Source organism: Toxorhynchites rutilus, chromosome 2 (assembly GCF_029784135.1).
Source record: "Toxorhynchites rutilus septentrionalis strain SRP chromosome 2, ASM2978413v1, whole genome shotgun sequence".
NCBI classification, from domain to species: Eukaryota; Metazoa; Arthropoda; class Insecta; order Diptera; family Culicidae; genus Toxorhynchites; species Toxorhynchites rutilus.
Window position 1 is genome coordinate 278,952,184 of NC_073745.1, and position 26,192 is coordinate 278,978,375.

Genomic DNA, 26,192 nt, shown 5'->3' on the forward strand with positions numbered 1-26,192 from the left:
TGCCACTCCAACCAAACCAAAACTCATTATGCGGAATGTTATGTGTTTCTTACTACGTGCATACAAAAACGTAGAAAGAAATTAGAGAGAAAATTTAAATTGAGACTTTAGGTGAATACGCCAAGCTTATTCCATACATGTAGCTACTATATCAAATATGATTTGAACAAATTTGGACGAGAAAAAAAACACATAAATCCATCCCATTTAGCTTGATATGTGCGGGTGACCACTTTGTCCTAATTAGGTGACCACTTTACCTCCAAGCAAAAAAAAAGTTCGATTTTTCACCTTAATCACCTAATCATGAAAAGTGTACTATTTTGAATTTTTATAGTAAAACCGTTTGCTATCTTGAAGAACAATAAGTTGAACTTTAATACTCTTCGAGAAACGGGAATTGAAGCGGTATGTGGGCGCTGGAAATGGGCATATTCCTTAGGGTGTCCACTTTTCCCCCACTTCCCCTAACTAAGTTGAGATTTCTTAAGCCAAATAACACGCCTTGAATGTATTCCGAGGGGCAAGCTCTCGAATACGCGTGACCACAGTGCAAGTCGAAGTAAATTTCTTTGACGAAAAATCCCCCGGCCAGAACGGGATTCGAACCCGAACACCCGGCATGATAATGTGAGACGATAACCACTCGGCCACGGGTGCACACAGAAGATAGGTAAAGATTATTGAAACAAATTAATCGAAGAATTGTTGTACAAGAATCATGTCCTGCAGCAAAAAAAAATAAAATGGTATTAAATTTGCAATAAATTTAAAAAAAATGTATTGTTTGTGGAATTGTTATATGGATAAAGCTTTTGATGTCAAATCCAGGCAATGACTCGATGGTATGGTATGTTTCATTTTGAAAACATTCACTGCACAATATGAGTTGAAATACACGAAAATCTTCAACGCTAAAAATAATTTAGACATAATTCAAAGGTTCGAAAAGGGTACTTAAAAAACAACACTATCTAATGAATTCAATTTTCCGCACAATGCGAATTCATTCATCATCAAAAATATGGACTAGAGCCGTGAAAAGGGTAAGAATATTGGTTTCAATGATGTTCAATTGGTATGTTTTATCCAGCTATGAGATCAATAAAATCAATCATTTATTAAATCAGGGCCTGACGGAGCATTCAACAATGAAACTACGAGGGGTGTTCAATAAAGACTCGGAAAAAAATTTTTTTCGCGGTTGGCAACACTGGAAACGCTCCAAACGCGGTACCGCTGGAAACTACATCTCATTCCAGTTTCATGGTATTTTTTCATCGTGGTGCAATGTATAGTTCGTGTGTGACAGTTAAGTGAAAGATCGCAGAAAAATTTCGTCTGTACACTTGTGATGGACGAAAATTTGAAGGCTTTGTTTTAAACTCAGAAAAACGCAGACAGATACATATTCAATGATTCGTGAGGCTTATGGTGAATCAGCTGTGTCTCGATCAACATGCTACACGTGGTATAAGCAGTTCAAGGACGGTAGGATCAGTGCGGAGCTGAAGGGAGGACCAGGCGCTCCAGCTGCGAAGTTGACGGAGACAACGATCAATACTGGTGCTGCTATCGTTCGGGAAGACGCGAGAAACACCATCGATGGATCGATGGATCTGACGAGGAAAAAGCCTCATGTCGCGAGATCAGTGACGGACTTTCTGGCAAAACGGAACATCGAAGTGATACCCCACCCACCCTATAGTCCGGACTTGGCTCCATGTGACTTTTTTCTATAACCTACGTTGAAAAACTAAATCAAAGGTCGAAGATTTGACTCCGCGAAAGCAGCCCTAGCAGTGGTACAGGCGATTTTGAAGCGCATGTCCGAAGAGAGCTTTCAGCACGTGTACGAAAAGTGGCAGGAGCGGTGGGAAAAGTGCATTCGACTTGGAGGGGAGTATATTGAACGTGATACTAGCGATGTTGAATAATTTTCAAAAATTAAATTTTTAAACCCTTTGTCCGAGTCTTTATTGAACACCCCTCGTATAAGCCCACCCTTTCAAAACCAGTAAGCAGGTGCTTTTCAGATTATCTATGCTGGTTTATTCACAAAAATAGAAATTTATACTCATTGTTGAATGTTTTTGTTTTATGATGGTAAAACATCAATTGCTTTTGTTCCGAATATAATTTGATAGTTTTGCTTGAGCTTGGACGTTTATCTCCTTATAGCGACATCTAAGCTCTCTATAACGACAATCTTTGATAGCGAAAATTCTCCATAACGACGGTCCCCTGCAATGTCGCTATAGAGAGCTTTCACTGTATATTATAAATCGTGAACCAATTCAAATCGACTCAAACTAAATTTAATTCCCATGATGGTATACAGTTTTACTGGCTAGTACCCGACGTTCACGTTCACGTTAATGCGAAGAACATAATAATAGCATGATAACATTGCTTTATGAATTTAATGGGTGTGTACTTACTATTTACGAGAGTAAGTCGAAAAAGAATGTGGTTTTTTAAATAATTTCGATTTCCCCAACTATTTTTGTTGCGAATTAATTTTGATGATTTACATACCGATCGAGTAGGCATAATTTGCTATACATTACTCTTCCTCAATATGTAAATGGCTTAAATTACGAATTGAATTAAATTGAATCAAATTAACAGAATTGGATTTTTCCCATAAATTCCTTCTTTGCTCTTTTGTGCTTATCTTGCGAAGCTGTCAATACCAAGAAGCTAATGCAGCGGCGAGATAAAATTTGATATACCACAGCGAATCAGGCACACGTACATCTAGGACTCGAAAGGGGTCCATAGGGTCCATGGAACGAAATATTCGTTCTATGGACCCTATGGAGACAGTAAATATTGAGGTTAGGGCTCCGCCCGTTTTCAACTTATTGGGTAAATAAGTCATATGAAATAAGCCATTCCCGATTTCAAATACCCAGTCTCACTTCAGCTAGCGATCATACGAAAGACTTCGCTAACGCTGATATCACATACTGTGATTTTACTCGTTTAGCAAAAAATTACCCGTTAGAAATGGATAGATATCAGATAATGTGACTAGAATGAAGAATCATTATGTCCTATGATAACTTAGAGAGTTTAGCAAAAACTGTCACACATTTCGAAAAAAATCTATTGCTTGAGTTTGTAATGAGCGTTTTTTCTTGAACTACTTGAAGGAAAGAACAATGGTTTTTAGGCAATTCAAAATTTAGTGTTGGTATCCTTTTCACGATGCCTAAAGATTGTCCTACTACTGATGCTCATACATTTTTCAAAGATTTTTGTTTTGTAATTGAGGGCGTATTCTAGCGTAGAGACACGAGTTTATAACGTTTTTTTCGAGTTCCGTAAAATAAAACAAAGAATAATTCTACTATTCATTATATCTATTATTCTATTATTCATTATACTGAACGGAGAAAAAATATTCATAACTAGAATAGTTACAAGCTGACGAGGCAAAGCTAAGAAGGTTAAAAAAAAGTTGTGCCTTGGCGTACACCATTCCAGCCCTTCTGGTTATCTGAAACATAAAAATCAAACAGATTGTGAATGAGTAAAGATGCCGCTATCGCATGAACCTCGGACAAGCCAACAACATCTTTTTTGACAAAATGGTGGCCGTTTGAAAAACAAAATGCGGTTGAAAACATTTTTTTCACGTTTTCCGATTTTTTCAAATAGAAAAAAAAATTAAATATCACATTTCAGAGGTTCGTGCGATAGAAAGATGCCTGCAAATTATATCCATATAAATTCGACATGAACCGGTTCAGTAGAACTTGAGATATCGTGTTCGCCAGTTTAGAAAAAAAACTAGTTTCGAGAAAAACGCGTTTGAAGTTCATTGTTATGACCGTATCAGGTCAGCTACCGCATCACTTAAATTTCTCTAACTCGGTAAATAATAGGATTTTTATCCCTTCTAGGGTATATTCTTAAATGCCTAAACTACAGAAATGTGAAGGAAAAAAAATTGATTTTTTTCAAATTTCTAGACTAGAATACTGCCATAACTCTATTATTTAATATTAGTTTTGTAATTATTTCACATTCATAATAAAACTTTGTTTGAGGAGCTTCGGACTGCCCGATCAAGTATACACTGTTTTGTTATACAATTTGATGCCATTTTAACACTTTAGTCGCCAAGGGCTACTTAGGATTTGCCATAATTATAATTAAAAACCGAAACATTGACTTGGTGTGAACCACGACAATCAACATCACATTATCATCATTCGAAGCTCAGAAGGACAACAAACGGGTAGATAAGATAATGGGGATGCGCCATGCTCCGCAACCATATCGCAAATTTTTTCCACCGATATCACCCTGAAAATCTCCTATCATATGAGATGTTTGGTTACCGTTACTGCGAGAAAAAAATGTGTGTACTGGTATAAATACGAAAGTAGGAAATCATTGAACAAAATGCCGCCCTTGTGGTGGAAATAGCCGACATGTGGTGGAATTAGATGATATGTATGTTCATATGATGTGTAATAAATTTTGCTATCAGTTCTCAGCACTTTTATGAGAAAGGCAGCGCGGCACCATTGAAGTTTGTCTCCATAACAGAGCAATACCGACGATATAAAGATTTCAATTATCATGTGTGAATTACGCATTCTTTTTTTTTTTTTAAATCGAACACACATTCTAATAGACTACCTTTTCTCCTCTTTTTCAGATTCAGTCGCGAACCCCTCCACACACAAAATGACACCATCCTCGGTGACGCCGTCACTGCTCCTGGCGGTACCACTACTGCTGCTGCTACTCAGCCCCGCATCCACATCCACCCCGTACAGCTGCCCACGAGGCTGTGAGTGCAATGGGTCTACCTTCACCTGCACCAGCGTAGCCGGGCTTCGAAACGTCGACAAGAGTCTACCCGTCAAGCGTCTGGTACTCTCCGGGCTGGAGCTGTCCAAGATCCCACCCCAGCTGGAGAACATCCGAAACATGACCGAGCTGGACCTGTCCAACAATCACCTCTCGGAGGTGAACCATCTGGGCAAGAGGATACGACAGCTGAATTTGAGCCAGAATCGGATTACATCGGGCAAACTGTCCCGCATTCCACCGTTCGTGGAATCGCTGAATTTGACACACAACGACATTACCTACCTGCCGCTGCACCTGATGAAACTCAAAAAGCTGCGCTCGATCGAGCTGGCGAACAACCCCATCAACTGTACGTGTGATACCCTGCACATCCGGAATTGGCTGACGATGCGACACGTCTGGTCGGATGAGCACATCAAGTGTAGCGCGCCGCACGAGTTCAAGGGAAGACCCTGGCTGCAGATCAAACAGGCAGACGTTTGCCAGGGTGCTGGTGGACGAACGGGTGGCTACAATTGGGACGAGTACGAGGACGAGAATGATCTTATGCTGGGCGATCAGGCGGATTTGGGCGACGAGGATGGGGATGAAGAGGAAGAGGACGACTTCAAGAAGGAGTACTTCCCAGTGAATGAGAAACTGAAGTCCAGGGATCCTCCGATCGAGTTTCAGAATGACGAAGAAACGGATGGTGGTTCTGGAGACGGTTCGTTGTCGGATATTGGTGAGGAGGAGAAAGCGGACACCGAAGACGTGATTGCAACATCCGCGGTGGAGGGCTCGGGAGAAACGAAGAATGAAACGGTTAGGGCGGTTCGTGTGGGTCAAATTCAGAACGCAGTTGAACATGGTGACGACAACGAAGACGGTAGTGGAAGTGGAGGTGGAATTCTGCCATTTGTGATGATTGGCGAAGGTAAAGGATCGACGGAAGGACCCCAGACGGATGATGATATCGATGAGGACGAGGCGAGTGAAGAGAAACCAATAACACCACCGGGTAGTTTAGGTATTTTTGGAAAGGGATTGGAAGATGACACGACGACGTCAGCCCCGACGGAATCATCTGAAACGGTTGTGAAAACATTCAGTGGCCGAGTTGAAGCTCCCAAAGAAACTGTCAGTGGGACGGATGGGGATGCTCCTGCAGCCGAGGAGGAACAGATAATAGCTGAAGAACCAGAGCGCGCTGATGTGGACAGTCAGGGAACGTACATTCTGCTGGCGATCCTTGGAATAATCCTGGTTTCATTGATAATTCTCGTTATGTGCAAACGGAAACCTCAGACAAGAAACCGTCGTGACAAGGCCGATATGGAGTCAGGTCGAAGTCGTGAAATGCAGGATATGGATAAGAGTTTGCTGGGTAAACCACTGGATAAGAACGGTCACAATCCCCCGGAAAGAACCCCACTGATGAAGGACGGCGATAGTGGCAAACCCAACAATTATGCCCCAGCCAAACCGGAAAGAACATCCCTGGACAAACCTGCGATGGAATCGTTCAAGCCTATCCCTGCGGATAGAAATAAGGGAGTGTACGAAAACGTACCCCAGAACAACAACAACAACAACAACAACAATGTTCCTCTACAGAACGGTAATGGCACAGTGTCCCCGATGACGAATGGTGATCCATCTGGTGCTCACCAGCCTAATCACGGAGTACCAACCGATGAGTCGTTGCCAAACGGTAGCCCCAACCAACTTCATCCGGAGCAACCCTCGAATGGAGACGTGGAGTCGCCCAAAACTAAACGGTACAGTCCGATCTACGTACCCACCTCACCAAGATCTGACCGCTACAGTCCGGTGTACTCTCCGGAGACTGGGCGCGTCAAGATCAAACTAACCGAAACACCAAAACCTAAAACTCCCATCTTGGTCACGCGAAGTCGATCGAGAGCTGGAGAGTACATAACGACACCCGACCAGAAGTTCTGATCCAGAACAGACAGACGACAGTGCACTGTACGAATTCTGCTGCAACCTTCCTAGCGTATCGGGGGGCGTCTCGGACTATGTGACGCCCGTTGAGCAACGCTTGCCCAGACATTCGGTCTGTGTTTATTTCATCGAAGCGATTGTGTGTCGTCATCCGACGATGAAACCTGAACCGAGTCAATTTCCTATGTAGATAAACGTTTGATTGGAGCTGAGATTTTTTTACTGAAATTAAACAATTGTCATCTACGCTCAAAACAGCAACCTTCAACCGGTGGCGATCATCCTCATTGAATGCATCCTTTGACTTCTTTCCTTTTCCACACTTTATCACTCGTATTGGACAGCACAAATCATCCAAAACTGAACAGAGTACACACACATATTCGTGGCGTAGTCAGTAGTAAGCATGCCTAAATTGAGAACCAATTGTAGACCAACCCTGAAAAACCCTAAACGAAAGAACCGCGTACCCGTGCGGGAGAGAGTGTATACTATATTTAGATATACTTTGCCTAATTGTGATAGTCAATCGATTGGAAAACATTTATAAATATTTACGAGTATATATTCTAGACCAACAACAACAACGACTAACCTATTCGAGTACGGAACTGGGCAGTGGCTGAGCTGTAGAATTGTCGAAACGTTCCTCTGTATCCTTGTGTAGCATACGTATATCTCGTTCGATCGAATTTTTCGCCCGTGAGCAAAAGACCATTGTAACCCCCAGTTTAACCCGCCAGATCAAATCCTTACACCGTGGAATGTAAATATTAGTGTGCCCACAGAGAGCACCAATCCAGTCCTGGTATCTGTGTAGGTTCCCAACATGCAAACCCCGCCGGAGAATCGCCGGATAGAAATGTTAATGGATATGTAAGTTTGTTTGTTGTGTTTGTAATCGACGGAACCGAAGTCAATCAAGTCTATATTTATCGTGCCTAGGTTTAGAGTGGAATGGTAGAATGCAGTGAGACATTTTAGAACAAACACATGAATCATATCAAGTGTGAAAGGTAAGGCGAAAAATGGAACAGTAACCAATTTATTTTTTCAAACGGAGGGTAAAGAAACTTAGGGATTTTAATTAGTGTAGTGAACGGCTGCCTTATTATGAAATTTACATAGAGCTTCGAGGAAACAAAAAAAAACAGTTGTAAAAAAACCACATATATAATAGCAAATAAAGATAGATATGAGGTAACAAACGAGAATCAGTGAAATCTGCAATCAACCGATAAAAGAATATAAGAGAGTTGTTAAGTTTTAATAATTTAACGAGAAAGAGGAAAATGCTACATGTATGTATTTAAAATTTAAATAAATTATATTAGGAGTTAACAATATCACACGATTTTCGTTTGGCTTTCCAATCCGAAACCAATGGAATATGAAAGAATTAGACCACATATATGCACGCATACAACCAAAATAAATATTTAGCAATATTTTGACATCTTCATGCATAACTTTAAATGAGTTCAATACGAGGGACGTTCAAAAAATAAGTTTCAGTGCCTCAGAAATCGCGGAAAAATAAAGTTAGGACAAAAAACATTTTGTCCTGATTTTCGTAATCTACGTTTTATTTTCTATTTTTCTACATAATCGCCGTAATGTTCGAAGCATTTTTCATATCGTGGCACGAGTTTTCCTATTCCGAGCGCGAAGTGCGTAGCGTCCAACTTTTTGAAGTACGATGTAACTGCGTCACGAATTTCTTCAGTGTTATCGAATCGTTGACCGCCGAACGCCTGTTTCATCACCGTACTATTGTGTAGTTTTGAACCGACTAAGAACCGCGTTTGAGAACAAAATGCCAGGTTTATTGACGAAAGGAGTGTTCCTCATCCACGATAATGCGCGGCCACATTCTGCTCGTGTATCTCAAGAGCAATTGAAAAAATTCAAATGGACTGTGTTCGAGCATCCTCCTTACTCCCCAGACCTCGCCCCTAGCGACTATCACTTATTCCTGGTGATTAAACAGGCGTTCGGCGCTCAACGATTCGATAACACTGCAGAAATTCGTGACGCAGTTACATCTTACTTCAAAAAGTTGGACGCTACGCACTTCACGCTCGGAATAAAAAAAAACTCCTCCCACGCTATGAAAAATGTCTCGAACGTTACGGCGATCATGTAGAAAAAAAGAAAATAAAACGTAGATTACGAAAATCACCTTGTTTATTGTCCTAACTCTATTTTCCGCGATTTCTGAGGCACTGAAACTTATTTTTTGAACGACCCTCGTAGTATCGTCAAACGCGCTATCCACCCATACTGATACAGCATTTACTCAAGCGAGAGGCAAGTATGTGTATAGTACACTCTGCCCAACTTCTATAAAACCAGATGATGATATTGCTGGTTCGTGTCATTGTAAACATACAGCACTTCAATCTATCTGCTGGTGCAGCGACAAAGTGTGGGTAGACAGCGCCTCCGGCAAACTATGAAAATGGTGCCCCAAAAAATACCACTTTTTGTTATATTTTTTTCACTAGTTTTGAGATTGTGATACTTTGAGAAAACCATTCACTTGTTCTCCAATGTTCACTTTGAGCAGTTCATTCGTATTTAGAAGACTAGAAGAGGGGGGGGGGGATGTCTGCCATACAAATTAAACACAAATTTCTACATTATTCGAGAATTAATCAAGCAAATGCAACCACATTAGGCATATGGAGGTTTTAGGGCGCAATAATAGTTTTCACGGTGGTTAGACACGGTTTGTTTGAAACATAGGAGACGATCCTTTAGTCAGGTCCGACCGAGCGTTAGCGAGCGTCGGACTGCATACGTTTACCTGGTGTATTACGTTTGCCCGGTTGATTATGCATGTCATGCATTTTGATTGCCTGGTTGCAAACGTGATGCACCAGATAAACGTATGGCGTCTGACGCTCGTAAACGGGCTGCGTCATCCATAAGAATGGATGGACTTAATAATACGTTATAAAACTGCATTCTTTCACTTTTCATTATTTGAAAAGGATTTTATTCAATGCCAGTATTTCTCGAATTGTACTTCCCACGAAAAATACTTTTTGAATGGAAATGAATGTATGAGACAAATATGATCTTTATATAACACTGATCAGAATTAAATATACGAATACAAATACAAATATAGTAAAATTTGTGTATTATTTAAATATATCCTTATTTTGGGTAAGTGTCGTTTTCGGGTAGATGTTACATTCGGGTAATTGTTACATTAGGGTAATTGTTGCATTCGGGTAAATGCCGCATTCGGGTAAATGCCGCATTCGGGTAAGTGTCAATTCGGGTAGATGTTACATTCGGGTAGCGGTCGCTTTCGGGTATTTGTTACATTCGGTTGAGTGGAATTCAAGTGAATGTTTTTCGGGTAACTGTCATTCGGGTGAGTGGGTTTCGGGTAAATGTGACACAATCGTTAGATATACCTCCCCCCTATCTTAGGATGGGCTGTCATTCAAATGAAAAACAAATTTCTGCATAACTCGAAAACTAATCAAGCAAATGGAGCCAAATTTGGCATGTGTTGATTTTAGGGGGCACGAAACGTTTCTATGGTGAATAGACACTCCTCTTCCCTCTCTAAGGAGAGAAGAGGGGAGGGTTCTGTCTTTGTTCTATCATATTTTCTGTATCAAAGATTTATTCCATGTAACGGAGAAACATGTTATTCGCAAGTGGTTGAACAATCTTGAACGAGAATTATGTCTGAAAATAATCTGATATTATAGTGATGAGTTTTGGTAGAAGTACTAGGAATTTTTTAGTAAAAGGTAAATACAACGGGGTCGATTAGAAGATCAATCAATGAGCAGTTCTGCGATTGGACTGATGAACTTGCGCTTAGTAAGAAAACGTGAATGTTTGAAGGTATTGATAACAAAAAAACAAATTTTGGGCGGGACGAAGTTTGCCGGGTCAGCTTGTACAGGATAAATCTCTTTCATTAGATATTGTATTTTTGTTTGTTCATATTAGGCCCGACAATATAAAAATTAATAAAAAGGGGATTTTTATGCACAAAACCTTATTTTGTAGAAACGCTTATTTTGAAAAGAGGAAAAGTAATTGTAAAAAACTCCCAGATGAAGTATTGTTTTTATTGAAGAAAACAATTGTTAAATCAGGAAAAAATGACAATGAATCTGATGGCAGTTATGAACAAGAAGAGGAAGATGATAATGATAATGATGATGATGATGATGATAATGATGATGATGATTGTTTCAATTTGTAATCTAAAGAAAATCATTTATATTTATAGCAGAATTTGTTTGTTTTGGGGGGTCGTCCATAAACCACGTGATATTTTTCAATAGGGAGGATGCCTTGTGGGGTTGCTTGTGATCAAAGATCATAAAATTATATAAAAAAATATGTAAAAAATACTATTAAATGCCCCTCTAATTTATTCCAAACTTTGAAAAATCGGCTAGAACGGCTGTACTTATCAATATGAAACGTTCACAGATGTTTAAAGGAATACACTAGGCTAAAAATTTGCCTGCAAACATTAGAACTTACTGCGATATTTTCGAAATTACAGTGGATTTTGTAAAGCACCATAAAAATCCTGTTTTTGTCACTTTTTTTTAATCGCAGCAAAAAATTTGAATAAATGTTTCTTCGTCAAAGTAACAAATTATTCTTATGCAGAATTTATTTGAGTTTTCAAAACTGCCTTCCGATTTGCGGTGCGATGGTTGTTTATTAAATAATTCATCATCAAAGACGAAGGAATAACTTTTCATTCAAACTGAAATATATCTGTATGGGAAGGCCCTACAGGAACTTTCTAGGAACCAAATTGAAGCTGGTTGATAAAGTTAATTGGATTTGCTGTTAAGTTGGTTAGTCCAAATTTTTTTTGAAAAAACAGATAAAATTCATTTTTCATTTCTTCCCGATATTGTAGCCCACTGCACCTACACACACCAAGATAAAAATATGTACGTAAAATATTCTAATACCTGAGAGTTGTAGTTTCAAAATGATGTACATCCCATCGATATGTGTTGATTTTTCTCGAAGATACGGCATGTCGAAAATCACTTAAAATTTCCGACTTCACACTCCGTTCCTCTAATTTTTTTTTGTCGAGGGTATATATCATAATATAACCCACCCATATATAACCCACCTATTTTTACCTCAGTTAAAAATAAAGGCCAAAACTATTACATTTTTTTAGCGTTACACAATTTCTGCACCATGCATTATGAGTCGTTAACACGGCACCCATAAACATGTCAACGTTATCGGTCTGTTCATTAAATTTTCATTTAGTTTGAAAATCGACTTGGATTGTTGCCTATTACCTACTTTGTGTATGCAACTTAATTCGTACATTTTTTTGCATGAAAAACGCATTTAAGCGTATTGGCTATCGCTGTTGGACTCTGTCGCGCGAGAAGCGTTCATCTTTTGATGTCAAAATTGGAATTTCCTGACCTGTCGCACCGGCAGTTGGGAAAAATGTTGAACATTCACCATTCGACCGTCTCCAGAGTGTTGAAGCGGTTCCAGGAGCGGTTGACGTTGGACCACGGCAAAGGAGCTGGAAGAAAACCGGAACCGGCGAACAAAAAGACGGAGGGAAAGGTGAAGCGGATGATTAAAGCAAATCCCAACGTCTCAAGCCGTGATTTGGCTAAAAAGATCGGCATGTCGCAGAGCTACGTCCAGAATGCAAAGAAGAGAGCTGGACTACATACATACAAGGTACAGAACTTCCCAAACCGCGATGAGCGGCAACAATCGACGGCTAAAACTCGGGCTCGGAAGCTCTACGAGAAGATGCTGACACAATATGGCTGCTGTGTGATGGACGACGAAACGTATATAAAAGCCGATTTTAAAAAAAAAATCCGGGGTTGGAGTTTTTCACCGGCAAGAGCAAGTTCGATGTGGACGACAAATTTAAGAAGAAGAAAATGTAGAAGTTCGCCTCCAAATATCTCGTTTGGCAGGCCATCTGCTCTTGCGGACTGAGGAGTGAGCCTTTCGTGACAAAAGGGAAAGTAAATAGCGAGATCTACAAATCTGAGTGCCTCGAGAAACGCCTTTTGCCGTTCATGCAGCAGCACGACGAAGCTCCGCTATTTTGGCCAGATTTGGCATCATGCCACTATTCTAAAAGTGTCCTGGAGTGGTATGAGGCTAATTTTGTCCATTTTGTTCCAAAGGACATGAACCCGCCAAACTATCCGGAGCTGCGTCCGGTGGAGCAGTACTGGGCAATAATGAAGCGGGAACTTCGGAAGAACAAGAAGACAGTCAAAGACGAGAAGGACAAGTTAAGAAAATGCAAAAAAAAAACTGAGAAACTACTACCGGATGACACTGTAAAGACTTTGATGGAGGACATCAAGCGAAAATGCGTTCAATTTTACACTCAAGGCTCCATCGATTAACTTTTCTTTCGATTTTTGAAGTAAATATATGTATAAAACTACCCTAAAATTTTGGTTTGATTCTAAACATTATAAGAAAATTGGCATGACATTTTCGGTGTCGCAAAAATTCCGTGTTCGCCCTTTAGTAGAGAAGCAAGGTCTGGATATAGGGCGGGTGAACCACAATTTTTCACCAGCTATTTTCCAAATAGTTTTTAGCTCGAAAATCAACATGAAGAATATGTATTATCGACTCGTGTCTGGTCGCATAATCTGGACGTTTTTCAGCAATAGCTCGCTTCGAACGGATCAATTGTTTTCTGTATAAGTCTCCATTGATCGTTAGACCAGGTTTCAACAGATCATAGTGGTTCACACCCTTTTGATCCCATCAAAATTCAATTCTGGTCAATTCTGAAAGGTTGCCAATAATATTTTAAAATTGGGTAAATGATCTTGGTTTGTCCAATTTGGGGTGTTTTCACGCAACTAGTAAATGCAAATCGATTTTTCTTCATGAAAATCACACAAAATCGATACGAGTTTGGGTTTGTTGAAAAGCCCCAAGTCTCTAGTTGCTAATACTACCGTAAGGTGTTAAAATTATTCAAATTTTTATGTTTTTTAACGATTTTCCTTAAAGAAGAAATATGATCATGGTTTGACCACCTCTGAACATGGTTTGCCCAAAAAAATGATCATGGTTTGTCCGGTTTTAGAAATCACCATGTTTGAATGAAAACATTCGAATTCACAATTAGATGTTGCATTTATCATTGCTTGAGTTTACTGTCATCATATTGATTCATTAATAATTTAGGCTTTCTTCAGAATATTGCCTTTTCTTGGGCATTTTAGAAGTGTTCACCTTAACACAATCAACACAGAAAAACCATACTTCTGCTATGCGCGAAGCACACCATAAACAAACAAACAAACTGCAGCGCGCCAAGCGGTTGCCATAGAAATCATGTGGACAAAACCAAGGCGCGTAGAAGTATATCCTAAGGTGGGCCAACTTGCTAAAACCACTCTTCAGCCATCTTGGAAATCTACTGTGTTTTGTTTGTAAACAAAACACAATACACTTGTGCCGGAGCTCGCTCGTGATCAGTCTGTCTCTTTCACGCTTCAAGGAAATAATTCCCCTTCTGCTTTTTTCCGTACTGTTTTCATAACCAACTTAGTGACGAAACGGCCTCACCTAATACCATAGAGCCGTCTTGGACAAAACATCATTATTGAATTGGACAACTCATGATCAGAATTGAGTTCATCAAAATGCGTTAATTTAATGGTTTAGCTATGTAAATCCGATACAAATGGTGAGCAAGCATGATGTTCACAATATTTATAAGTGTTGTAATCCAGAAAAGGTCTGAATACGTGCCAAATAATCATCTGGTGATCGATTAAAAGTTAGCTCGAATGAGGGGCGCATTGACACAAATAGAAGGTGTATTTTATAATCCTTTAAAACATGTGATTTCGTAAAAATATACTACAAACTACTATAAATCATGTAAAAGGCAATTTCGTTTATATGTTTCGAAACATTCGAAGGCCTTATTTGACACAGTAGCGCTGAATTAGAGCATTCAAAAAAGTGGGCAAACCATGATCATATTTTCGACTGGACAAACCAAGATCATTTACCCTACACTTCTACATAATATACACATGGTAAATACTCTCAAACTAGTTTTCATGACAAAGCGTAACAGGAAAATTTTGGGTTGGGGAAAAATAAATGTCGTATTTCTGATCGAAATTTGACGCTTTATTTAACATACTTGAAATTATCCAATTTAAGTCAAATATGCGCCGTTTTGTTCGCAAACTTGTTGCGAAGGCAACTTCATTATCAGTATTGGGTCCATAAACTACACGATTTTTTTCGGCCGCCTTCGTTGCAGTTTTACCTCGCAGGTAGTAAAAACCTAAAATATGGCGGATTTCTTGCTTGGTGGACTCCATCTTTGACGCGCTATAACTTGAGGCTGAAAAGGACAATCACAACACTGTCAGAACGACACTTGTAGCACAGATTGTCGTCTTTAAATAGCCGTATAATATGACCCGATGCGATAAGTACAACACAAGATATATTTAAGTGTAACCATATATTGACAAAATACGACATTTCTTTTTCCCCAACCCAATATTATTTTTTTGAAAAATACAACATATATATACAACAATTTTGCACTTCATCCACCAAATGAAACTATTCATGAATAGGGAAAATGATCTTGGTTTGTCCGATTTGGGCAACTAGTAAATGCAAATCAATTTTTCTTCATGAAAATAACATATAATCGATACGAGTTTGGGTTTGTTGAAAATCCCCAAGTCTCTAGTTGCTAATACTACCATAAGGCGTTGAATTTATTCAAATTTTTATGTTTTTAACGATTTTCCTCAAAGAGGAATTATAATCATGGTTTGACCACTGCACAATGGCCCAGGAGATGTATTTAAGTGGAAATTGGCATTTAGAGCACGACAGTTATTCTCTAGACAAAAACTGTGTTAGACAAAGTTATTACTCATGATCAGTGCCGAAAATATTCACGTTCACGACATTCAAATACGGCAAATTTCAACTTACCTTGTATTGATGATCTACTGTTCAAGCGAGAGTCGATAAATATGAAACAACACTATTAATGAACACGAGTGGGATGAATATCCCCATCAACATGCCATGAAGTTCATTTTCCATTTGCATCTTCATTTCCGTCATGATATTCGAAACGTCGAACTTGAAGATCACTGCGTGTAAGTGAGAATCGAAGCGTAAAATTCAACGTCAACCAATTGAGTGTTAAATCGTTTAATGGTAAGGGAAGGCATAAAAGTTTTGTTTTTGGTGACTTCGACATTGCAATGTATAGTATAACTCTTTGACTATGTTTTATGAATCTACTTCCGATCGTTCGGAAACGACATACACCACCAATCATATGGTCAATGGGTGAAAATAATAGCCGAACGGAAAATGAACCTAATCTTGTTTTGATTTTCGGTTTAATGATATTCAACCGCTTGCCGCCGCACAACGGTCAACGCTCAATGAAACCCATAATGTTGGCTTTTCCGAATACCTGTTCCTTTCTTTTTTTTGAATATGTTAATAAAACACGTTCTCAATAAATTCACTGCAAGCGATGAAGATCAATTTGGCTTTCGTGATAATCATCTGAAATTATCGACAGTAAGGAAAGTGCCTGAATGTAGGCTTTTAGAAATTCATTCGTGCTGTTTTCGTTTAATATATTGCGCAAAGTTCACGCGTCTCGACTCTTGTGTTATACTCATTAGGACAGATATAATGTTGAGTATCAACAGAAAAGAATTCATCCGACACTAGGAAAAAGTAAATTCCTCCATTCGTGAATAAATTTTGATAATTTGTGGCACTGCTCATGATAGAGCGCTCGTTTTTAAGTAGTCAAATATAGGGTGACCAAAATTTTCGATGAAATAATAAATCTAACTTCCTTATCTTTATAGATAGAGGTAAACATAGTTCGACAATGTTGTAGCTTCAATTATTTGAGACATCTTCGTAGAACAAAGTTTTTCTCTATCTCTTGAAATAACCGATATAGCACCTTTTTTCTAAGCTACGTTAGGGTCACCATGAAAAAAACTATTTTTTTGCTCTAACTTTTATGTTTCACATTTTACATGCAAACTGTCTTCGAAAGACTTTTAGAACATACTAATACAAACATTTTTCGGTACAGAACTTGTCAATATCTCAACTTTACTCAAAGTTATTGATATTTCTTCCCAAAAAAAACATGCTATTTTCATTTGTTTGACATTCTTTTTTCCATCAATAACCATCAACCATCAAACCATCAATAATGTAGGAGTAAGATATAGACAAGTTCTTCATCGCAAAATGTTGATATCGATAAGCTCTAAAAGTCGTACGAAGACAGTTTTGATGTAGAATTTTAAATGTAAAAGTTAAAGCAGAAAAAACTCGTTTATTCATGGTCACCCCAATGCAACTTTGAAAAAAGCGTTCAATCGACTATTTTAAAAGTTAGAAAAAAGCTTTGTTCAACAAAGTTGATTAAAATAACATGAGCTACAACATTGTTGAACTATGTTTATCTCTATCTATAAAGATAAGAAAGTTAGATTTTTCATTTCATCGACCATTTTGGTCGCCCTATTTTTGAAAACATAAAAATGAGCGCTCTATCATATGTAACAACTTTGTCTAAGGCAGTTTTTGTCTGAACAATAAATATCTCCCACAAAGTTGTTTTTAGCGCCTTCTATTTGAGTTGCATCGGGGTAGCTATGAAAAAACGGGTTTTTTACTCTATCTTTTATATTTAAAATTCTACATTAAAAAAGTCTTCGTACGACTTTTAGAGCTTATCAATACCTATATTTTGCGATGCAGAACATGTCAATATCTTAATCTTGCTCAAAGTTATTGATGGATTTTCATCCAAAAACTTATGATTTCAATTTTAATTTACTCAACACAAAAAATAACATGGTTTTGAAAATCACATATTATATAGAGTGAAATTTGTTCTTTCTGCTTTCAAATTCCGTCAACAAACATTTTTTATGTTTGCCCCAGAAAGAATGACAAACAAATAAAAAGAGCATGTTTTTTGGGAAGAAATATCAATAACTTTGTGTAAAGTTGAGATATTGACAAGTTCTGCATCGAAAAATGTTTGTATTAGTAAGCTTTGAAAGTCTTTCGAAGACAGTTTGCATGTAAAATTTGAAATACAAAAATTAGAGCAAAAAAACTTTTTTTTTTCATGGTGACCCTAACGTAACTTAGAAAAAAGGCGCTATATCGGTATATATTTCAAGAGATAGAGAAAAACTTTGTTCTACAAAGATATCTCAAATAATTGGAGCTACAACATTGTCATTGTTTACCTCTATCTATAAAGATAAGAAAGTTATATTTTTTATTTCATCGACAATTTTGGTCACCCTATTTCTGACAACATAAAAACGAGCGCTCTATCATGAGTAACAACTTTGTCTAAGACAGTTTTTGTCAAGAGAATAACTGTCAAGCTCTAAATGCTAATTTCCACTTAAATGCATCTCCTGGACCATTGAGCACTGATCATGGTTTGTCCAAAAAATGATCATGGTAAAAACATTCGAATTCTCAAGTAGATGTTGCATTTATCATTGCTTGAGTTTACTGTCATCATATTGATCCATTCATAATTTAGGCTTGCTTAACAATATTGCATTATCTTGGGCATTTTAAAAGTGTTACCCTCAACACACTCAATACAGAAAAAACTTTATTTCTGTTATGCGCGAAGGACACAATAAACAAACTGCAGCGCGCCAAGCGGTTGCCATAGAAATCATGTAGACAAAATAACATTATTGAATTGGACAACTCAAGATCAGAATTGAGTTCATCAAAATGCGTTAATTTAATGGTTTAGCTATGTAAATCTGATACAATGCAATGCAAGAATGATGTTTACAATATTTGTAAGTGTGTTAATCCAGAAACGGTCTGAATACGTGCGAAATAATCATCTGGTGATCGATTAAAAGCTAACTCGAATGAGGGGCGCATTTCCACCAATAGATGGTGTATTTTATAATCCTTTAAAACATGTGATTCCGTAGAAAAATACTATAAAACTACTGTAAATCATGAAAAGGCAATTTTATTTATATGTTTTGGAACATTCGAATACCTGATTTGACAAAGGTGTGCTGAATTAGAGCATTCAAAAAAGTGGACAAACCATGATCATACTTTCGACTGGTGGTTTTTCATATTTACCTTTGAGTTGAAATAATTTTCACGGCCAACACGACGTCTCAGGTTGTTCCTGTAAGCTGCTCTTTCGATAGTGTCTGCGCAGACAGGTCTCCCATGGTTCCTTCGTATTTCCACTTGTTTATGATTTTCTTTACTGTAGAGTGAATTTTTCCGACAGCAGCTGCTTTTTCCTGCAATGTCTTTCCACGACAATTCATACTCATTGTATGTGTAACAATATCTATTTCTTTCTCTAACTTGCCATTTTGATAAAAAAATCAAACATCGATAAAAACAAAAACCAACACTGCCCAAGCAATGGTTAAGTACTGACACCAATTACTGATGAAAAAAAGTACGCTAATTCGCGAAGAAACTCACTTATAAGACTAATTTGTTCCGAGAAATTTAAAGTGTACACTCAATTTTGCGATGCCAAGAATAAAGATTGTTTTCAATTTTTAGGAATAAACAATCAACAGAAAATTTTTCTCGGAATTTCATTGCACGTTCAGCTAGTCAAATGTGTGAGTAATAAATATGCATCAAAAGAATCAATGTATTCAAAATATTTTATACCAAATAAATGGAAAGTATCGTCAATGTATGTTTGTTGAGTTGAAATCGCTGAACAAAACACCGAAGAAAACGGTTCAAAGGAACTGGTGGCTTCAAAGTTGATAGAGATTATATTATGAAGATTGTTGTCTAATCCTAACTAAAGATCACCAGGTAGTATCAGTAACGGATTTTTACCTTGTTAGTATGTGGATGCAATCATCAAAACAGCACTTAATGAGCACATTGAAGTAACTTCAGGTAAACCCTGGAAGGCGTAGCTCATCATATAGCAAGACGGTCGGTAATAATGCGTTTGCCACTAGAAATGAAACACAAATTTCTGCATTACTTGAGAATTAATCAAGAAAATGAAACGAAATTTTGCTTGTGGAGGTTTTAGGTTAGGTAAATGATTTCATGGTGATTAGATACTCCTATAACACTCCTCTCTCCTCTGGAATGGAGAGGGGGTCCCATAAATATCACTATCGAAAATTTTCGGAAAACTCTGAAGGAAAATGTGAAAATACGAAAATTCAGTTCGCACATGTTCTATAATAACATATTGACAAGCGTTGTTCATTTGATGTTTGCGCTAACGAAATTGATCTTCGTTCAAAAGTGTAAATAAATTTTATTGTGATAAAACGCACTCCTATATCGTCTTCTATCCATATAAATAAAAATGGATCACCGAATGTGTTGATGAGAACAAAACAGAGAAAGGAATTGTCCATTTTAGGGATGTCTTTATTCTATCAAATTTTCTGTATCAAACATTTATTCCATGTAGCGGAGAAACATGATATTTGCAAGTGGTTGAAAAATTATGAACGAGGATTGTGTCTGAAAATAATCTGATAATACGAGGAATTTTATAGTAAAAGATCATTTTAAAGGGTAGATTAGAAGATCAATCAATGAACAGTTCTGCGATTGGACCCATGAACCTGCGCTTAGTAAGAAAACGTGGATATGATAGCGACAAATAAATTGTGAGCGGGATGAAGTTTGCCGGGTCAGCTAGTTGTTTAATAAAAATGTTGAAGGTATATTCTACTTTAGCAAAATAAACTATTTCTAGGTATTTCTAGGTATTTTGTAACCGTCATCAGTCACTATCATCACAATCATTGATATTCTCTTTCTTCTCTTCATCATTGTAGTGGCGATACTCTCTTTTCAATTCCCACATATTTTTGTGCGGATTCTTCATGTTGTAATCACAGACTTCCTTCAGGATTTCCTTGAGATAAGTAATCGGCTGACGCGTAATCTGAACCAAATCCTTGATGTTATAGTATTGATGTTTTTCAAAGGCATTGAACAGAATGTCGAGTATCTTGTTCTTATCCTCGCGCAAGTGCTTCCCTTCCGCCTTTTTACGCGCCTTCTCCTCAATATTGTGCTTATGGTCCGCGACCGGTTTGAAGTTATTAACAATTCGATCGAGCGCTTTGGTTTGCCGGGCCGGCTGAGCAGCCTTTCGGATTGATTCGAGTTTCATCTTCATGTAGCAATCGTCCGCCTGCGGTCGACACTCGAGCTTCTGTACGAATCGACCCTCCATGCAAAGTTTATCGGGCTGTGGGGCTGCGTCTTCTTTGTCCGGAGTACTTCCTTCCACGTGAGAAAATGCTCCCAGAGTTTGTTTCGTGACAGACGACACATCCAGTATATGAGAGGTGGGTATTTTATCCGCTTCCAGCTTCAACACCGCATCCGAGAGATCTAGGGTAATCTGCGGCTTCTGACCTCTGTACTTGTTGATCCTTAATTTACCAGCCTCAATGTTGGCGGGTGTTTTCTCCCATCTTTGAGCGATGTACTTGGGCACTTTTACCAACCAAACGCCACGGCCGGCGTTTGAAAGATCGAAATCGGGGCGAGGTATAGTATTTTGGTTGGACATCTTCAGAATAGAGATTTGTTTCCGGGTATTTTTCTGCTTATATACATCAATAACAGGTAATATTTTCTACATTATGAGATAATTGGGTAGCCATATCGATAGCATTTTGCATTGAACTACCTGTTATCCTGTACATATCCGTACCAAAAACAAAGTACCTCGAAATAGAGGGGTCGATTTTATGTCACTTCTCTATCAAATCAAGACATGCTGCTAATTGGTTCGGAGGCAGTTACTCGAAGAAGGATTTTCTAGCCATTTGTTTTCGGTATACCATAAAAAAGTAATTTTATAGATTACAATCTGTTTGATTGAAAATGTTTTGAATTATATTCATTGAACAATATTGAGTGTGAAAGTGAATTTAAAACGATACACAAATATAACATAACTCGCAGTAAATCGCACAGGACGATCTTACAACTAGGGGAAATGCGATTAAAATGAACAGGGGTGATAAAATGAACCGCTGCTTATATTTCGATAATTTGGCTAAACCCAATCGATATTTCTAGATTATCATATTCTTAGAACATATGAAGCTATTTGAGACACTATGCTATGTATGAAACAGTCAAATTTTGAAAATAATAAACAAAAACAAAAAATTGCTTTCCCGGCATCCATTCGGATGTAATTTTGCGCGCATTGCATTTAAAGAATTTCCGTTGAAATTTATTCTATCCGACCTGATATCTCCGACAAATCATCAGTTTGAATGATGTTTCAAATATTCTAGAAGAGGTAAACAGATATTTTGTTTGAATTCAGTGACTAATTCGCATTCGATTTTTTTAGGTGAAATATGCATCCACTGTCTCACAACTTACAATGTTATGTTTTCTAAAGCTGATATACTTTATCACATATTGCTCTTTAAGGTGTTCCTTTTGCGGTTATGGCCCTGAAAAATATACCACCCCAACCAAAACGCAGTCTGTTCATGCGAAACATTGTGTTTCTTACTACGTTTTTGGAGGTATTACATAATTTCAATTGCTACTCTAGGTGAATAAGACCAGCTTATTTTAATGATTTAAACAAATTTAGATAAGAAACAACGCATAAATCTATCCCATTTAGTATGATATGTGTAATTATGTGTAATCGAACTAAAAATATGTTCGAATTTGCGACTGTTTTTTCTTTTAATGAAAAATGTACAATTTTTATTTTGTATAGTATTTTGAAGAACAATTGGTTAGGCTAGAATATTCTTCGAGAAATGGGGATTGTAGTGGACTGTGGAACTATTTGATAAAGAAATATTGTGTATTCAAAACGCCAATAAACCAGACTGCTGTTACATTGCTATATTATAACTATATTAAAAATAAAATAAATATTTTTGTATATTTTTTATTTAAATTAAATTTCAGATGGATGTATCGCAACATTCGCACCGGATACAGCTAATAGTAACAAACCAATTTATTCTACACCACGAGTGAAATACCTTACTATTAAGCTTCTTTTTATTATCCGAGTGGATAACAGAAAAGCACACTTCTGTTCTGTTCTTCTGACAACTATAGTTATCATTCGTCTTCGGGAACATTGTACCTCCAGCAAATTACGTCATACGCCGAGCCGAATAGAGGAATCGGAGGAATTTCGATTTCGTACACCACTACTGGATAAATGTTGAAGCTCGCGCAATTGCATGCTATTTGATGTTCAATAACAGAGCAAGATTTGATGCAATATTGCATGCATATTTTCAATGTTCATCATTGTATGATACTTGTATCCTCTTTTATTTATATTTTTCAAATATAGAGAGCGCAGCAGTCGTCAAATTTTGTTTTCGTAATATTTGGCCAATATGTTTTCGTATAGTCGGTGGAACATTTCCGTACCGGTGAAAACGGCCTAATGTGTGATCCACATAGCAACGTCTCTACCAATTCACACATGCAGTCAATGCTTCCACCAGCACCGTCACGTCAAATGCCAAACGAAAGATTTATTTTATTTTATTCATGGTGTCGCAATGCCCTTTTTGAAATCAGCATGCCTAGAAAAAGTTCTAAATTTTGAAAAATTCAATGAAAATCATTGAATTCAATTTTTTAAATGCTTAAACTCCGCAGTCCGACACTTATTCAACAATAATAATTAATATAATAATTCTCTCAACTAGTCGCGAATGATTTTCACTCCGAAATTTGGAGCTAAGAGATATAAAAAGTACAGTAAGTTACCTATAATGCGATATGCTGAGGCACCACTCAGTGTCGCATTGGAGTCGATTTTGACCAGTAATTGGAAATTCGCGACTGGTGGCGCTTTCAATGCGGGGCCATAATTTGGGCCCCGAACTCAATGTTTACAAATATGTCCAATTAGAGGTAAAAATGTCTAATTAAACGTGTTGCATCACAGATCTGCTAAATTAGCTTAATGTCGATTTAGATGTAAATTACTGTACAATCAAATCAAAACAAAAGCCGATACACAAAGCCCAGACAGAAACCAAACGAGCCGTCCGTCTCCGTCAATTATTCTTTTCTACAAATCCTGCCGGTCGTTTTCGTTGAACGTATGCTGACGGGTCGTTATGTTGCTGGTGTATGTGAATGTTTTCATGAGAATTTCAGAATCATTGACATATCGTGACGTGACGGGACGTGAACGTGACGTGTATGTTGTATGTGAATCGCACTTAAAGCAAGAGCGTTGGAAAAATTATATTCTTTCAATATGTATATGAGGGGCTCAAAATGAAGGACCTGTAAGTGACATGTTCGATTTTCTCTTCATCGACTTTTTTTTTGGTCATAACTTTACTACAAACACATTCCTAGCTATATTTGACAATTTCGATGATAGGTCAGAACCTCATCATAATTTCTATAGCAAACACAAATTGGAACGTTTTGCAGTTGAGTAATTAACTAAAGAAAAAGAAAAGAGTTAATCGGAGAGAGAATCGATCAACTCATTTACACACCTTTCCTTCTGAGCACCTCATATTGTATTTTGAAGAAAGGATTACGTCTATATCTTGAGTATGCAAATAGAAATACATTTTTTTCTGAAATCGTTTGATATAAGTCACGCCGATTCAATCAGATTTATTTTTCAAATAAATTTTCTTGATTTTTTTACGTGGGACTACGGCTAACCTTTTAGTATAGGGGACCATTTCAATGTTTCGTGTGGAAAAAGTGAAAGATTTCGAATGTCTTTAATTAATGGGTGGATTTTGATTCCAAATACACAAATTAAGAGGAAATATCCCCACCTATATATAAATATAAAATATAATACAATAAATAAATAAATGGTATTAATAAAATAAATGGTATTTTTGATGAAAGATATTGTTTTGATTGTTTTGAACCTACTTCGATGGGAACGAAAATACCACCCCCTCCACTTACGTGTACTTGCATCATTCATTTTTCCCTGAATGTTTTGTGTTACGGTTTTCATTTTACCTTCCATACATTCCGGTTAGGCGTTGTCCAAGACGCGGTTTCGTTCGAGGAGTTTTCACTCGAACTACGCGATGCAAGCACTAGCACTTTGCGGTTATGTCGAACCACTCTAAAAAAGACCTTTTCGGAGGTTGCTTACGAAAAACGTGGCCGAGATAGAATTTTGATGTGTACTTTTCAATAGCTTTATTTCAACTGAACTACATTATTCTATATCTGTATTATAGTGATTTTCAACTCATTTGGCTGGTTCGTCACTTTTTACTTCCATTTTTGGAAGAATGTCGGGAGTGAGAATTGAACTCGTGACCTTTAGCGTGAGAGGCATGGATGTTACCACTACGCCAGATCGCCTCCTACTACACTGAACTACATTCTTCTACTAATCATCCTTAATACTATTATGTTATATGATAGTATTTGTAGAGAATTTCATTTCCTGCTAACTGTCAAATGTCAGTGGGTGTAATACTTAATATAATCTTGAAATAATTCACATGATTTTATAGCAAAAGTAATTCAAATGTTCAAGGCAAATAGTAACAGTGATTCACATAATAGATTTCGAGATTCAGCTGCAGACAGGCGTAGTCACACGTTAAAATGCCCTAGACTCGCAATTGCATTTACAATGCCTGTTTCCCTGGGCTCTTTGGTTTTGAAGTACGTGTTAGGGAAAACATTTCGGTGTGAACAAATATTTTCCCAACTGCATGTATTTGTAATGAAGATTTTCCAGGGCACCTTGGTTTTGAAGTCTATAGTGTCATAAAAGTTGATGAGTCTGAGCCTAGGGGGACGGACGGAATCTTAACATACTGTGATTATGTGTAGTAATTGCATTTGAATTGAGTTTTTTCATTGTTCAAAATCATGTTCAAATTTTTTAGTGTTTTGATACATCAAATGGAAGCCCTAAAAAAACCGTTTCCTGTATGAACTATTATCCTTTACGGGTTAGATGAGATAACGTGGTAGAATCCGGAATCACATTCTGTTCAAAATTGTATACAAAAAGACGGGTGGGTAATGTCGAGGACATAACCGGAGTGACGTAGGACTATACAAAGGGGACAGCTTTTGTTAAATATATTTTTTAAATATATTGTTTTATTTTCTTCTCCTACGTGAATACCTACCTATCTACCTGAAAAATGGATTAGTTTACTGTTTACTCTTTATGAATATGTTGATGGTTCTGAAAAGAACCTTTGGTGTTGTGTTTTTGTTATCACTCGATATTCTCATCTTGTTCGGTTAAACCTTCCTGTTTAGCTATTGCGTTTGCCACTCGCCACAGCTTTCAC

The 26,192-nt window shown here is 37.6% G+C and overlaps 2 protein-coding genes across 18 annotated transcripts in view; one reads left to right on the plus strand and one right to left on the minus strand.

Moving 5' to 3' along the window:
- The window catches only part of LOC129767644 (protein windpipe), a 187,511-nt gene extending 179,393 nt beyond the window's left edge, over positions 1 to 8,118 (plus strand). For all 17 annotated transcript variants that reach the window (XM_055768738.1, XM_055768740.1, XM_055768742.1 and 14 more), the window contains one exon: positions 4,676 to 8,118. In XM_055768738.1, the coding sequence (XP_055624713.1) occupies positions 4,705 to 6,777 (2,073 nt within the window). In that variant the 5' untranslated portion in view covers positions 4,676 to 4,704 and the 3' untranslated portion in view covers positions 6,778 to 8,118. The remainder of the gene's footprint in view (positions 1 to 4,675) is intronic.
- A 12,417-nt stretch (positions 8,119 to 20,535) lies between these two features.
- On the minus strand, positions 20,536 to 21,442 carry LOC129770357 (general transcription factor IIF subunit 2-like). The gene has a single exon (XM_055773136.1). It carries the CDS (start codon positions 21,440 to 21,442, stop codon positions 20,642 to 20,644), a length of 801 nt encoding a protein of 266 aa, XP_055629111.1. The 3' UTR covers positions 20,536 to 20,641.
- Positions 21,443 to 26,192: the final 4,750 nt, after the last annotated feature.

Coding starts and splice junctions, on each gene's coding strand:
- LOC129770357 (XM_055773136.1), bottom strand. CDS start 21,442: ATGTCCAACCAAAATACTATACCTCGCCCCGATTTCGATCTTTCAAAC.